Source organism: Zootoca vivipara, chromosome 7 (genome assembly GCF_963506605.1).
Source record: "Zootoca vivipara chromosome 7, rZooViv1.1, whole genome shotgun sequence".
NCBI classification, from domain to species: domain Eukaryota; kingdom Metazoa; phylum Chordata; class Lepidosauria; order Squamata; family Lacertidae; genus Zootoca; species Zootoca vivipara.
Window position 1 is genome coordinate 54,935,998 of NC_083282.1, and position 14,978 is coordinate 54,950,975.

Consider the following 14,978-nt stretch of genomic DNA (forward strand, 5'->3'; position numbering starts at 1 on the left):
TGGTTTAACCCACAGCGCCACCTGGGTCCCTTTATTATGGAATAGGATGTCCCAATTTTCATTGGAGAAACATTGGAGGGTATGATATGTGTGCGTGGAGCTATTACAAGCTACTTTTCTCCACTCGCTATTTGATATGTGCACGGGGGCTGTGACTGGGGGACTCCAATACGTATTAGTGGTCCATCTCTCAGCATCTAAGACAGGCACCCCCAAACTGTGGCCCTCCAGATGTTTTGGCCTACAACTCCCATGATCCCTAGCTAACAGGACCAGTGGTCAGGGAAGATGGGAATTGTAGTCCAAAACATCTGGAGGGCCAGAATTTGGGGATGCCTGATCTAAGACCTCCGCTCCTGCCTGGTATGCCCATTGTAATGCTCTGTGGCTGGGGTGGGAAACCTGTGACTCTCTGGATAATGCTATGCTGTCTGGGGCTGATGGGAGTCCAAAAAATCTAGTGGGCACCAGGTTGGGGAAGGCTAGTCTAAAAGAGCAAGAGCATTTAATGCTAATTCAGTGTCAGAGCTTGGGTTGCTTTCTTCCTAGAGAAGGGAAGCCAATTCATTATTTTCATTAGGCCTTAGCCCAGAGGCTGCCTGTCTAATTGTGTCCAAAGTCTTATACTCAGGAAATGTTTCCAAGGCTACACTACTTTGCTCCAACCCAGCTGCACAGCTGGGCATCTTTTCTAATTTTTGTGTTGATGCTTCAACAATAGCTTATTATGATGACCGCCCTTGCATTGAACCAGATGCTTGTCTTTTACCATTAGGCAGCTTCTCTCTTGTCTGAGTCATTCAGGGTGGGGGGGGGAGCACTGCTCTCTTTGGAAGGAGAATAGCTAAAGAGTGAACTGGAAAAGGAAAGCTACTTTATGATTGGCTTCACAATCCAGGGCAATACCAGCAGTTAACTCTGTCAGATTAGAAAGGTGCATGTTGAAAGGGCAAAACAAAATGTCATGTAATACAGTTTTGCACTTCCCTGCCAGGGATTCGTTGGTGTTGAGCAATATGTGTTTTCTCAAGCCGGGTTCTTCTGATGGCCATTTCCACCTTGCCATGGGTTGAGGTCCCCACAGAACTGGGTTGCCTGAAAGAATCCAAAAAGTGATGGGTGCTGTGGCCAGGCCACTATGCTTTGCCATCATATATTGGGCATGTTTGGGCAGTTCAGTTCCATAGGGTCCTTAAAGCAAGACTCTGCCACAGCAGCATAGGAAGCTGCCTTATACCGAGTCAGACCATTGGTCTATCTAGCTCAGTCACCACTGACTGATACGGTAGTAGCTCTCTAGGATTTCTGGCAGGAATCTTTCCCCAACTCTACCTGGAGATGCTGGGGATTTAACCTGTGATGATCTTGCAAACAGATGCTCTGCCACTAAGCCACCATCCATGTATTAGGAGGCTGAGTAATGTTGAGGATAGTCATTGTCTTATTGATGATAGTTGCAACTATTTCAATTTTTCCTTTTATGCTCCTATGACAGTAGCCTTGTGGCAGCTCTACCCCATTAGGTTTAATCCAGCTGAGCTCAGCTCAGTTCACCCTGACCAACCATATTATGCAAGAAACAGACTTAAATAAACATAATGTTAATAGCGGGATTTGTAGACAAGGCACTCTCATTCCTTGCACCAAAATTTGACCACAGCTAGAAAACCGTCCCAAGTGCATTTCCCTCACCGTTTGCACAGCTAGCATGTAGCTAGATTAAAAAACGGTATGTAGACTATCCAAACAAATGGATAAAAAGGAGGACTTCAATGCCAAGGGAATGTCAGTCTTGTCAAATATCAAAGGCTACTTTCTCTGTTGACATTCCAAAGCTTGCTAAACATTATGAAGATCTTCCTGGCTGATTGAAGTGTATGTATGTGTTTTAGTAGAGAAGGGAAGAAGTATAAAATGGTGAATAATACATTGTTTTCTTCCCGAGCTTGTCAAAATTAAGAGTTTTTCAGAGAGGATTGTGTTCATTTTCCGTCTTGGGACGGGCAGGCTGCTCAGAGTGGAGAGAGACTCACCTGAGTTGGCAGAGGAAAGTAGAACGCTCGCCCTCGGGAGGTGGTGGACTCTCTTTCCTTGGAAGGTTTTAAGCAGAAGTTGGATGGCCATCTGTTACAGATGCTTTAGTTGAGATTCCTGCATTTCAGGGGGTTGGACTAGATGACCCTCAGAGTCCCTTCCAACTGTGCAATTCTATGATTCTACGAACCCCACCTGTGCAATCCATGTCTACGGAAGACATTGCTATTGTTAAGGTGTTTTTGCCGAGTCCGCTGTGTCCAACAGTTTGGGAACTCCTCCCTGCTTTGCTGCTTATGGTATTGCCGGAGGTAACAAGCAAACCCAGAGACTGTATGTGTTTGGCCTGCCTGGCCAGGAAGCAGAGATATTGCTGCTCTGTGCTGCATATTGGCTTTGTGGTTTTATTTTAGGACTTCAGTGTAAATTGTACCTGTTTTAGTTGGGATGCTTTTGTAACCAGCCCTGGGATTAAATAAGCAAACAAAAAACCAAAACAAATCAAGAACCCCACCCCAAGAAACCAAAGGAAACAGAGTGCTTTTCTGCTCAAACATGACACACTGTTTCCAAAGACTTGGCACCAGATTTTAGAATTGTATGGTTTGGGGAATAGAGTAGTAAGTTGCCTAAATGGGGGAATGAAAATGCAGATTCCCCCCACATATGCCCCTGAGTAACTAATTTGAAAGGGTACTGTAGATCAAAGAAGTCTTGCTTCATGACAGCAGTCCTCATTTAGGAAGTTACTTAAGCATGCATTTAATTTAAACATGGGAATTAGGCCCCATTTACTCAATGGAGCTAAAGCACATGATTAAAGTTAAACAGAAGATTAAGTGCTGTGCTCAATGACACCATGGCTGCCAAGAGCAAGTGTTTAAAAGCCATCAAGAAGGCCCCTAAAACCAGGAGCTTGAAGGATTAAACTGTATCCTCCTTGCTTCTGCTGTCAAGGAAATGTCTCCTAGGAAGTGCCCAGCTAAATACAGTTGTGTTTTATAGGGGAAGACCCAGGAAGAAGAGGCTTGCATTTTGCCAGATGAGGCAAATTTGCAGCCAGCTACGGACTTTAAGGCTAATGCCTTTCCCACTTAGAAAAATAAATTCCAGTGTTAGTCTTTTCACACTCATCGTGTTTTATTAAGCACTGCTGTGATCAGTTTAGGGAAACTGGCCAAGAGCTGAGCTAACAATTGAAGTGTGGTCTGTTCCAAGGCGAAGCTCTGTATATTGGTTATGAAGAAGGCAGCAGGGGAAGTTTTGAAATGTAGCTGTTTTTAATGAATTTTGTGATATATTTTGTATGTTTTATTTGTCAGCTGCTTCGAGAGGGCTTTCCTCCATCCCATGAAAGGTGTTGTAAAAACTTCATAAATGAATCATGTCCTGGGGAAGATTCAGGTGACCTGGGATGAAAGGTTAAAAGTTCTCATGGGAAGTAGGTCATCTACAGTGTCCAGCCAGAGTCAAATTACACCATGGTGTGAGGGTTGGGAGTGGTAAGTAATATTGGAAAATGGAATATCATCTCCCCTTCATGAGACTGCAGGCAACCCCCTCTTGAGCTAATAGGTACCACATGCAGAAGTGAATCTCACATTGCTGGCAGATTGCTAAGGCTGGGACTGCATCTGTCCCATGTCCTTTTAATTTTTAATGACAGCCTTTCCATTGAACACCTTGAGCAACACTGAGTTATTTGCTGCTGTTACCTGCAGCGGGCTTGCTGTAAGTCGTAAGGGAAACGTGTTGGTTTTCCCTTTTCTCTCTGATCAACTCAAGGGCCAAGGCCTCCCTCCTGCTAAAGGGAGTTGGCATCGTTGTGTTTACAGCACTCTGGCATCTTGTACGCACTGCTCCCTGGGCTTTTTAAAGCTTGCTAATGCAGCATATTCTGCATTAGATGATTACTGCTGAAAAGTGACTGGATTTTCCCCACCGGCACTTCAGTTTTTAATTGATGCACCCGACCTCAGATTGTAAAAAGTAAGGAGTGGGATTTTTAATCCCTGGAGGGATGGGCTTTTGCACAGGAAAGCCCTAGGCAACTTTCTTCTGCAAAGCTCTGCCTATGCCCTTGATCCTATGCTGTTGAACTCTTGACATCAGATCTGCTGAATCCCTTTTGCTGTTCCAGAATTTTGACCCCTGCTCCCCCAGCATACACACCAACTTACCATCTCCTAGACCAGGGGCAGCTCACAAGAGTATCCTAGGGATATTACTGGACTCCAGGTTCCTTCGGTCCCAGCCAGCATAGCCAATGGTCAGGGATAATGAGAGATACAGTCCAACAACATTTGGAAGTCACCACATTGTCTCTTCCTGTCCTAGACCTAGCCCAGCTCTGTAAAAAATATAATAAAATGGCAATCTATCTCCTCCCCTTTTCCTTCTTTGCAATTCCTGATTTGGTCCTCTATTAAGAGAGGTGCAAAGTTGTCCCCGCTTCTGTTTACAGTATTTTGACAATTGTTGGCTTACTGATAAGGGCTCATTCATACAGCAAGTTAAGCAAGGGGCCGGACATGTTTTCAGAACTCAGAAATTTCAGACCAATTTATTGGGAGGAAAGTGAGTGTAGCTACCGTTAGTAGTTCTTGTTCATAGGTGTGTCTAGAGAGCTAGGATGCCGTTGTTTCAGTAGCACCTTAAAGACCAACTAAGTTTATATTTTGGTATGAGCTTTCGTGTGCATGCACACTTCTTCAGATACCGAAAGCTCATACCAAAAGCTCATACCAAAATATAAACTTATACGAAAGCTCATACCAAAATATAAACTTAGTTGGTCTTTAAGGTGCTACTGAAGGAATTTTTTTTATTTTGCTTCGACTCAGACCAACACGGCTACCTACCTGTAACTAGGATGCAGTTGTGTGTGGCTTCTGGTCCCTGGCATTGTAACTCATGTTGAGGAACCAGTGGATCAACCCTTTCTGATGGATGCACATTCTTATAGAATAGAATCATAGAATCATAGAGTTGGAAGAGACCACAAGGGTCATCCAGTCCAACCCCCTGCCAAGCAGGAAACACCATCAAAGCATTCCTGAAAATGGCTGTCAACCCTCTGCTTAAAGACCTCCAAAGAAGGAGACTCCACCACACTCCTTGGCAGCAAATTCCACTGTCAAACAGCTCTTACTGTCAGGAAGTTCTTCCTAATGTTTAGGTGGAATCTTCTTTCTTGTAGCTTGAATCCATTGCTCTGTGTCTGCTTCTCTGGAGCAGCAGAAAACAACCTTTCACCCCCTTCTATATGACATCCTTTTATATATTTGAACATGGCTGTCATATCACCCCTTAACCTTCTCTTCTCCAGGCTAAACATACCCAGCTCCCTAAGCCGTTCCTCATAAGGCATTGTTTCCAGGCCTTTGACCATTTTGGTTGCCTTCCTCTGGACACGTTCCAGCTTGTCAGTATCCTTCTTGAACTGTGGTGCCAAGAACTGGACACAGTATTCCAGGTGAGGTCTGACTAGAGCGGAATACAGTGGTACTATTACTTCCCTTGATCTAGATGCTATACTCCTATTGATGCAGCCCAGAATTGCATTGGCTTTTTAAGCTGCTGCATCACACTGTTGACTCATGTCAAGTTTGTGGTCTACCAAGACTCCTAGATCCTTTTCGATTGTACTGCTCTCAAGCCAGTTGTCACCCATCCTGTATTTGTGCCTTTCATTTTTTTGCCCAAGTGTAGTACTTTACATTTCTCCCTGTTAAAATTCATCTTGTTTGCTTTGGCCCAGTTGTCTAATCTGTTAAGGTCATTTTGAAGTGTGATCCTGTCCTCTGGGGTATTAGCCACCCCTCCCAATTTGGTGCCATCTGCAAACTTGCTCAGGATGCCCTCAAGCCCATCATCCAAGTCATTGATAAAGATGTTGAATAAGACTGGGCCCAAGACAGAACCCTGTGGCACCCCACTAGTCACTTCTCTCCAGGATGAAGAGGAGCCATTGATGAGCACCCTTTGGGTTCGGTCAGCCAGCCAGTTACAAATCCACTGAATGGTAGCATTGTCTAGCCCACATTTCACCATCTTCTTTACAAGAATATCATGGGGCTTAGAAGTGCCTTATGATGAACACCATGCCCAGGGTCAGTCCCATTGTGCTATTGGTATCTGGGACTAAGGACTAACCTCCTCTCCCTCACCAGGGCCATTCATTCTGCTCCTGGTCTTAGTTGGACTATTGCCAGCTGAGAGAGCCCTGTTAGCTACCCTGCCAATTATCATCTAGGCCAGAGGGAGTTGCACTCTGTACTTTTATCATCATGCAACTTTTCACCAAATTGTTGGTTATGCAGAGTTCTAGTGGATGCATTTGTCATGCTTGACTTTGTGCCAGCTGGAAAAGTGGGATACAAATAAAGTGACTATTACATCACATCTGACGGCTGCATGATCCTTTACATCAGGGATGGGGATCCTGTGCACTTCCAGCTGTTGCTGGATTACACCTCCCATCATCCCTGACTGTTAGCCATGATTATCAGGGCTGACGGGAGTTGCAGTCCAACAGCATCCAGAGTCACTTGCAGCAGTGGAGCCAATTTAGTGCTCCTGTTGGTGTGTTTGCACTGCACCAACCTTGCCCTTCTTCTTCCCGATAAGCTGCAGCAGCACCGGTGATGGGAAGTCAGGTAAATGCTGCTGCCCCATCGACCACTACTGACAATGGTTCTTCTGTAGAACAGTTTCTTCCTAACCCACTGTTGCAATTTTTTATTTTTTATTTTTTGTTCAACTAGGAAGAGGTTTGGGGAAAGCACACTGCCCACTGGTATGTTTCATTTGCAATTTTAATTGGCTTATCAGAGACAAAGAGGTGATGACAGAGTTAGAAAATGAAACATTTATTCTCTCCCCTTTTCCTCAACCCCTCACCCACTCCACTTGCTTTTGTCTCCTGGGATATTTTGAGCTATGCAGCGTGGAGATCAGCCACTTCAAAACGAAGAGATTCTTATTCTTTGAAACCTCTCTTACATTAAAGATTATCCCCCCCCATAGCCTCCCCTCCCCACTGCCCACCCCTTAGCTGAAGCAATGCTGACCTAGCATAAAGCCTTCTAGCTATGGTAGATTGGTATACAAAGGATTTTTTCTTTTCTTTTCTTTTTCTTACAAAAAACAGAAAAAGCAGGAATTTCTTCACCCTCCCTCTTCCTCTTCCTCTTTTTCTTTTTTTTAAACATTATTCACAAAAGTTTACAAAATAGCCTTGAAATTAAGCTCCAATCCACTTTTAAGATCCAATCCATTTTTCTAACTCATGTTGCTAAAAGATTCAAGGATGCATTCATTGTTCTGAGGACCATTATTGTTCCTTGTGATCTCATAGCCCCATAGGTTTGCCTTTCCTCCACATTCACCTTCCCTAAGGTGGTCCCCAGGAGGCAACCCATGCAGCCTACAAAAAGAGGCTTGGTGGATTTGGTTCAAGATTAGATTCTCGATGGGCAATACACATGTACACATAAGGGAAAGCCTCTTTTTTGTATTTCCAAGGGAGCAGCAATTTGCTGAACAAAACGTACATTGGTAGCAGGCTGCCAGGGGATCCACAGGCAGCCTATAAAGGGATGTTGAGATGCCAAGCTTGGTGCTTCCAAGCTCATGCTGTCTGCTCTCTGGGCACTGACTTTCCTTGCTGGAACTTTCCTTCCATAACAATGGATTGTTCATCTTGGTATAAAGGAACATTGGTTTGGCCAAACTGGTGATTTTTGTTGGGTAAGGGGACATCCAAAGGGGACATTTTGTCGTCTTTATCCTCCATGCTTATTGTTTTCACGGTTGAGCTTTCTCCCCCATTTATATTTGGTAATTTTTTTTAATCCACCAGAACATCTTGCCCACCCTCTCTGGGGGAAAAAAGCTCCCAGAATCCTTCAGGAGTCTAGTGGTGGTGCTTGAACCTCCATGGCTAGGAGTGTCTCACTTTTCCTCACTTGATCCCAGTGTTTGATATAAGTTGGGTACACAACACGCACTGAAGAGGAACCTGACTTCCATGGCATGCAGGCCCCGTGGCTCCCAGGCTGTGGCTTGAGAGCACCCAAACCATAGTTGCCTATAAGGCTAATAAGCAGCAACACAACGCAAAGCGACAGCACCAGCAGGGCGCTCTGCCTGCTTTCCAGGTACTGGTATTGCGCCTCTTTAGTCCTAGCATTGACGCAGGACACCTTGCTCTGCAAGGCTACGAAGGCGACATGAAGGCAGGCCCAGTATTCTGTGCTGTGGTGTAGCCGTGTGATGTTGTACATATGGGTGCCTGTTGGGAGACGGGCCACACTCATCATGTCCAGGCTGGGGTTGAAGCTGGACCATGTAAGGTTGGAAGAAATGGTATTGAGATGAGGTTTCCAAGCAACCAAGATGTGGTGGGCCTGGACATCCTTCACCAGCAGCTCCAGAGTATCCTCGCTGAAGGGGAAAGAGCTGTTGACCATCAAGCTGATGCTTCTTGTATCGGCACCAATGAGATTTTGAGCCATGCATGTGTACAGCCCAGCTTCTTGTGCTGTAACCTTGTGGATCTCTATTGTCCCTTCGGGGTACACTTTATACTTTCCATCTTCGGAGTAGGGCATCAGCTTGAGACCTGATGGTGTGACCCAGTAGATCTCTGGCTCTGGTTCCGCCAGAGCCCTGCAGTGAAGAGCGACATCCTCACCATCTGCCACCTCCAAATGGGAAGGAAAGCTTTTGTCGGAGATGAGGGGCAAGCACCTGTCAGTCATTTCCCTGAAAGGGACGTCGCGGATGTGCTTCCTCTTTAGGTCTGGTGGCTCAGCACATAATGTGGATTGAGGCTCAATGAAGCGGATGCGGTTCTCTGTACTGTTGACCCAGCGGATGACGCAGTCACAGCGGATGGGGTTGCTATGGATGCTGATCTCCTGCAGATTGGGGAGGGACTCCAGTGTCTGCTTATGCAAGGCACTTAGGGCATTGTTGTTGAGCATGAGGGTCTCCATCTGGGGGAGGTGGTGGAAAGCACTCGGGTGAATGTAGGATAGTTTAGGGTTATTGGTCACATCCAGCTTGGTCAGTTCAGGCAGGTTGATCAAGGCAAACTTGTCAATAGAAACCAGCTCCTCCATGTTGTTGAGTCCCAGTTCCTTGAGGTGCAGCATATTTGTGAAGTCACTCTGCTTAATCCTCTGAAGCGGGTTTTTGTTCAGATCCAGAAACTTGAGACCAGGGACTTGCTGCAGCGCCCGTTTGGGGACATTGACCAGCTTGTTGTCATAGAAAGAAAGGCTCTCCAGACTTTTCAGGCCTACTAGTGCATAATCTGAAATCTCCTTCAGGTTCATTCCAGCCAGAACCAAACTCCTCATATTGGATAAGGGCCTGAAGTTCATATCCAAAATGGCATCCACTTTGTTGCCTCCAATCATGAGGATCTCCAAACTGGGCAAGACTTGGAACCAGCGGCTGTCAACTGCCCTCAGGAAGTTGGAGTTGAGGTGGAGCCGAAGGAGACTTCCAAGGCCTGAGAAGGCCTGGGGTGAAATCCTACGTATTTGATTGTGGTTAAGATAAAGCTCCTGGAGGTTTGACAGGCCTGGGAAGCTGTTGTCAGGCAGTTCAGCCAGCTGGTTCTCTTCCAGGTGAAGGCTCAGCAACTGGGGCACATTCTTCAGGCCGAAGTCCAAAATGTCTGAGAAGCTGTTCTGTGACAAATCTAGCTCTGTCAGGTTTTTCAGATAGTCCAGCTCGCTCTGCTCGACCTTGGCAATATTGTTACTTTGCAAGAGAAGAATCTGTGTCCCCTCTGGCAAGCTTTCAGGCACTGTGGAGATAAACAAATCATTACAGTCAACTGTGGCTGCTTCCCTGTACACAGACCTGGGCGTGTACCATGGCCTGATCTGGCAGACACATTGCAGTGGGCATTTGACCTTCCAGGGCACAACAGGGATTGCAGTGGTGGTTGCCATACAGATGAGAAGCAAGTTCAGTTGGAAGTGTCTCATTTTCAACTGGCAAGTCCAACTTCCATGCAAGGTGTAAGCTTTTACAGGACACATTTGGAACTCAACATAAGCAAAAACAAAACCCAGAAACGGGGAAGAGCAGACAGCAAAAATCCACTGCCCTGTCACCCCCAGAAGCTTCCACAGAAGTTGTTGTTCCTGAGGGAGGGTGCTGTGCTAGGGGTAGGAGGCTTCCTCAGCTAAAGAGGTCATCCTAATGGGGCCCTGTGGTCCTTCTTTTTCTAATCAGAGCTTCTCCTTTTCCTCCTCCATAAGTGGTTCATTTTTTCTCTGGCTTGCATCATTCAGACTTCTTCTTAAGGCTGCACCTGAAAGAGATAAACAAAAAAAAAACTTTGTGTAAGAAACGAAATTCACAAGTTAGCAACACACAGGAGTCAAAGCTTAGCATGCCATTGTGGAGATTTCATACAGAGCTGCCATAAATGTGACAGAGGCAGTGTTTCAGAACTCATGACCGAAGTATGCATGTGTCCATCATCATGGGTTGGCATTCTGTGAAAATTGTTCAAATCTGTTTGACCAAACAGGCCTCATGGCTTGCTAACTGCTTTCAATATTGTGTTTTAATGTTTACCTGCTTCGCCCTCCCACCCATGATCCACTGCCTACAGCCAAGTCTTATGATACTACTGCATTTGTGCCCCTCCTTCTGACAGAGAGCAATGCCTGCAGGATTTACACCAGGCATTCTTAAAATCCAGTACTCAGCCAGGGAATTGTGTGTGTGTGTGTGTGTGTGTGTGTGTGTGTGTGCTGGAGGGGTGGGGGTGGGCAGCAGCAGATTGACAGGGCCTGGAGGGTATTTCACCCAGGAGTCATTGACTATGGAAGGCAGGCCCAGCACAGAAAGTTAGAGGTTACCATTTGTCGCCTGCATTTCTTAGCTGAAACCTCTCCAGTATATCAGCCAGGATCTGCAGTTCATTTGGGGAGATGACCTTTCCCCCTCATGGCCATTTGGAGCTGGGCAAAAGCAGAAACATAAAACCCTGCAACAAACTAGTGTGCTAACTCTGTCACCTTGTATACCCAGGTAGGACTATATAGATACTTTACAATGTGAGTCCTAGCAAGAGTTTGTCCACCCTGCTCATCTTCAACCGTGGCATACACCACCAGCTGCCAATAGCACCCCTGTAACATTTACAGATGTCAAAATGGTTATCTGCTATGGAAGACGATAAATGGACACAAATTGGACATCAAAAATGTAACTCTAAAAAAACAGCAGGAGTCCATTTCAGACCATCAAGGCACTCTGTAGCAAACTTTAAGGTTACAGTACTTGTTTCAAGAGGAAAAAAATGTTTTAAGAGGAAGTTGCCAAATGGGAATTCAGTAAGAAAACTGACAGTGTGGAATTTGGTCTCAGCAGATCCTGGGAATTTCTAGCTCACTATATAATTGCCCGTTTTATTTTATTTTGCTTTGATGATTCTTTCTTTATTCTAATGGGTTGCATCCAGGCCAACAGGCTTTTCCATGCTTATGACTGAATTCTGTATTCATTCATTCATTCATTCATTCCAGCTCAGCAGTTGTGTCTCTGAGCACAGTGGCCTCCAAAGTTGGGGAAACTGTGGTTTATAAATTCAGACACAACTCCAAACCACAGGTAGCACAAACCATGGTTTGCAAACCTGTTTCAAAGCACAGCTTCTGATCCTAGTTTGTTGGTTAGTTACAAACCACAGTTTGTCATTTCAGACAAAACACAAATCCATAGTTAAATTTGCTTAACTATGATTTGCTGTAATGTTTAATTGATTCATAGCAGAAATCTACAGCCAGGAAATAAAAGTTAGAATGATTTTTGCACAATCCAGAAAAAGTTATGCATGATTAAGAGATCCCTTCATTCAGCATACAGTATGTCCACACAAAAAAAGGAAGAAAGAAGTTATTTGCATACATTGCACTTGCTGGGAAGGATTTTTCTTTCCCTGTCTGTCTGTCTGTCTGTCTGTCTGTCTGTCTGTGTCTTTCTCTTTTTAAAGGAATAGTCCATCATAGGCTTGTAGCTCAAGAGAGAATATATTCTCTCTCAATCTTGCGTGCATGTGTGCACTCATGCACACACACTTTTTTGAGTGCAGTCTACAGTCAAGGGCTATATTGGCAGTTTGTGAGTAATGCATCAGGTTGCTCTGCTGGCAGCTTAATCAGAGAGCAACCTCCTTCCCGGGGGGCGGGGGGACATGCCCTCCTTCGGAAAACCATGTCACCAACTATTACTCTGCCTCCATCTTCCCAGTGCTCCTATGATTATACTGCAACTCTCACAGACACGTTCCCTGAGAAGGTAGGATAGATAAGCCTGCTGTAAAAATAACTCTCCTTCCGTTGCCAGACCCACAGTAATGGCCTTCATAAGAGACACATTGCAGGCTCAAATGTGTTCTTAGCTTCACTTGTGAATTGCCTTGAAGACCCATGCGGGGATTGCTACTGGCCATTTGGATGTTTTAATACATTTATCTGCTGGCATGGCTCTCAATGCACAATCCAGCAGAAGTCAGGCTTGATCGATAGCATGCAGTAGGATGGGACAGCTGAATCTTGAAAGTGGACAAACGGAGCTGGCCCTACAATTGGACAGAATGAAGTAGCTGCCTCAGGAGACAGTTGTTGTTGTTGTTGTTTTGTTGTTGCTGCTCTCTCTCTCTCTCTCTCTCTCTCTCTCTCTCTCTCTCTCTCTCTCTCTCTCTCTCTCTCTCTGTGTGTGTGTGTGTGTGTGTGTGTGTGTGTGTGTGTGTGTAGCAGCACATATGCACCCCCCACCTGAACCCTCCAAGCCGTTCCCTTTCTTGGATCTAGAAACCAGGTTCCTCCAAGAGCGCCTGGAGTGTTTAAATAAGTCTCAGCTGGTACTAGCATATAAGGCACTATACAGCTCAGGACCATGCTACTTCAGAGACTACATTACCCCTCAAATGCCCGGTAGGTCAGTGCAGTCTGCAGGAGAGCTTCACTTTCATATCCCCAAGATATATGAAGGGTGCTCTGTAAACACTTAAAAGCAGGGCATCTGAAGGCAGCCCTGTTTAGGGAAGTTTTTAAGGACTGATGTTTTAGTGTATTTTTAATCTCTGTTGGAAGCTGCCCAGAATGGCTGGGGAGGCCCAGCCGAATGGGCGGGGTACTACTACTACTACTACTATATTACTACTACTACTACTACTACTACAGTGGTACTTCGGGTTACAAATGCTTTGGGTTACAAACGCTTCAGGTTACAGACTCTGCTAACCCGGAAGTAGTACCTCGGGTTAAGAACTTTACCTCAGGATGAAAACAGAAATCGTGCGGTGGCAGCAGGAGGCCCCATTAGTTAAAGTGGTACTTCAGGTTAAGAACGGTTTCAAGTTAAGAACAGACCTCCGGAATGAATTAAGTTCTTAACCAGAGGTACCACTGTATTATTCATTCATTCATTCTGGTGTGGCTGCCCCTGTTCTGTGGAACAGCATGGATCCTATGAGGATACAAGGGGTACCCACCAGCTACACTTTCCCATGAACAATTGAAGACCTTCTTGTTCAAACAAGCTTTCCCATCTGGACTAATATTTCTCTGCCAGACCTACTCTGCTACTGTTTTCTGTTTGTTGCTGACTGTTTTTATTGCATTTTGTACATTGCCTTGAGATGTGTGTTGAAGGTGATTAAACAACAATGGCCAACCTAGTAATGGAGCGGGCACCCTCTTGTATTTAGCATCTGGTAGCAAAATCTTTTGGACCAGCCTTGAGAAGAGAGGTGATTGGATGCTCTTCTCACAAAAACACAGAAAACATGCACACCTAGGAAACTGGTATGCCAGAGAAAAGCCTAGTCTGGAACTCTTCTTGACACCTGCTTTTTGTGTGTCCAGAGTCTCTATGTGCCAAGCCTGGTCTTGTTAAAGACAATGTTTGCCTATATTTCTTGATCAGTTTTCCCCAGATCACTTTCCAGTCTCAGTGAAATGAAGGAACCTTATTCTGTATCTGCCTCCTTTAAAAGAGGAAAATACATTGTTTGGCACAATCTGGATGGATTTATGGAAGAAAACACATCCGCAGAGAGGGGAAAGAAAGATGAAGGTCCATCAAGAAGGATGTGAAAATCAATACAGCCCACCCTTTCTTTAGTGCAGTTCCTCTGGGAGTTGGCATAATAAAAGTCAAAAGACCTTGTGGAAGGCAGCAGCGTAAATGCAAAGGATCAATTTTGGCACATGGGCCACAGCAAGGCAGTGGCATATAATCTTTACTCCGACATCCTTTATAGAGTGAGCATTGGGCCTGTAACTAACTTCTTTGGCCTTGGAAAACCATGGCCTTGCTCATTTAATTTTCCTGGAGTGCATGATGATTGCAAGTTGCATGTTTAAGCTTCATGGATGATTGGGGGTTTTGTTCTGCAAATCACAGGGTCTTTCTCTTTCTGAACCTCAAAGCCGGGAGGTGGTTTGAAGAAGAACCGTTAAACCGATCTGGAAATGCTGATCTTTTCTATTTGGAATTGGGAGTATAAAGTGAGGGTTAAAGCAAATCAGCTTTAAGGAAGCCTTCCTGAAAAGGCTCAGCATACAGTTTATTTTCAATACATTTATTTTTGTTCTCTCCCCCCCACTCCATTCTTTTTTCTGTTTGTTAATTTAGTTAATTTAGTTAAGTGCCTTATGTGTACATCTGGAAGTTGAGGCTCTGAGGGGTGGAAATACAATTGGAGGTGGACCAAATCTTTTGGAATACAAGTTCTTAAATTAAAATACAGTTTGCTATATAAATGTTATTTTTTTAAAAAAAAACAGTGAAAACAAATTGGGACTTCTTTTTTAGGTCATCCTATGAATTAGTCAGTGCCCACCCTCTCCTCTTTCATGGAACGTGGGTCCAGAGGAGGTGCAAGTGTTTGGCCATTGCATGGT

General features: G+C 44.9%; 1 protein-coding gene across 1 annotated transcript in view; it reads right to left on the reverse strand.

Moving 5' to 3' along the window:
- Positions 1–7,124: 7,124 nt before the first annotated feature.
- Positions 7,125–14,978, reverse strand: part of LRRN2 (leucine rich repeat neuronal 2) — a 154,483-nt gene continuing 146,629 nt past the window's right edge. Inside the window, exon 2 of the mRNA XM_035122489.2 lies at positions 7,125–10,369. Coding sequence (XP_034978380.1) covers positions 7,944–10,094 — 2,151 coding nt within the window. The 5' untranslated portion in view covers positions 10,095–10,369 and the 3' untranslated portion in view covers positions 7,125–7,943. The remainder of the gene's footprint in view (positions 10,370–14,978) is intronic.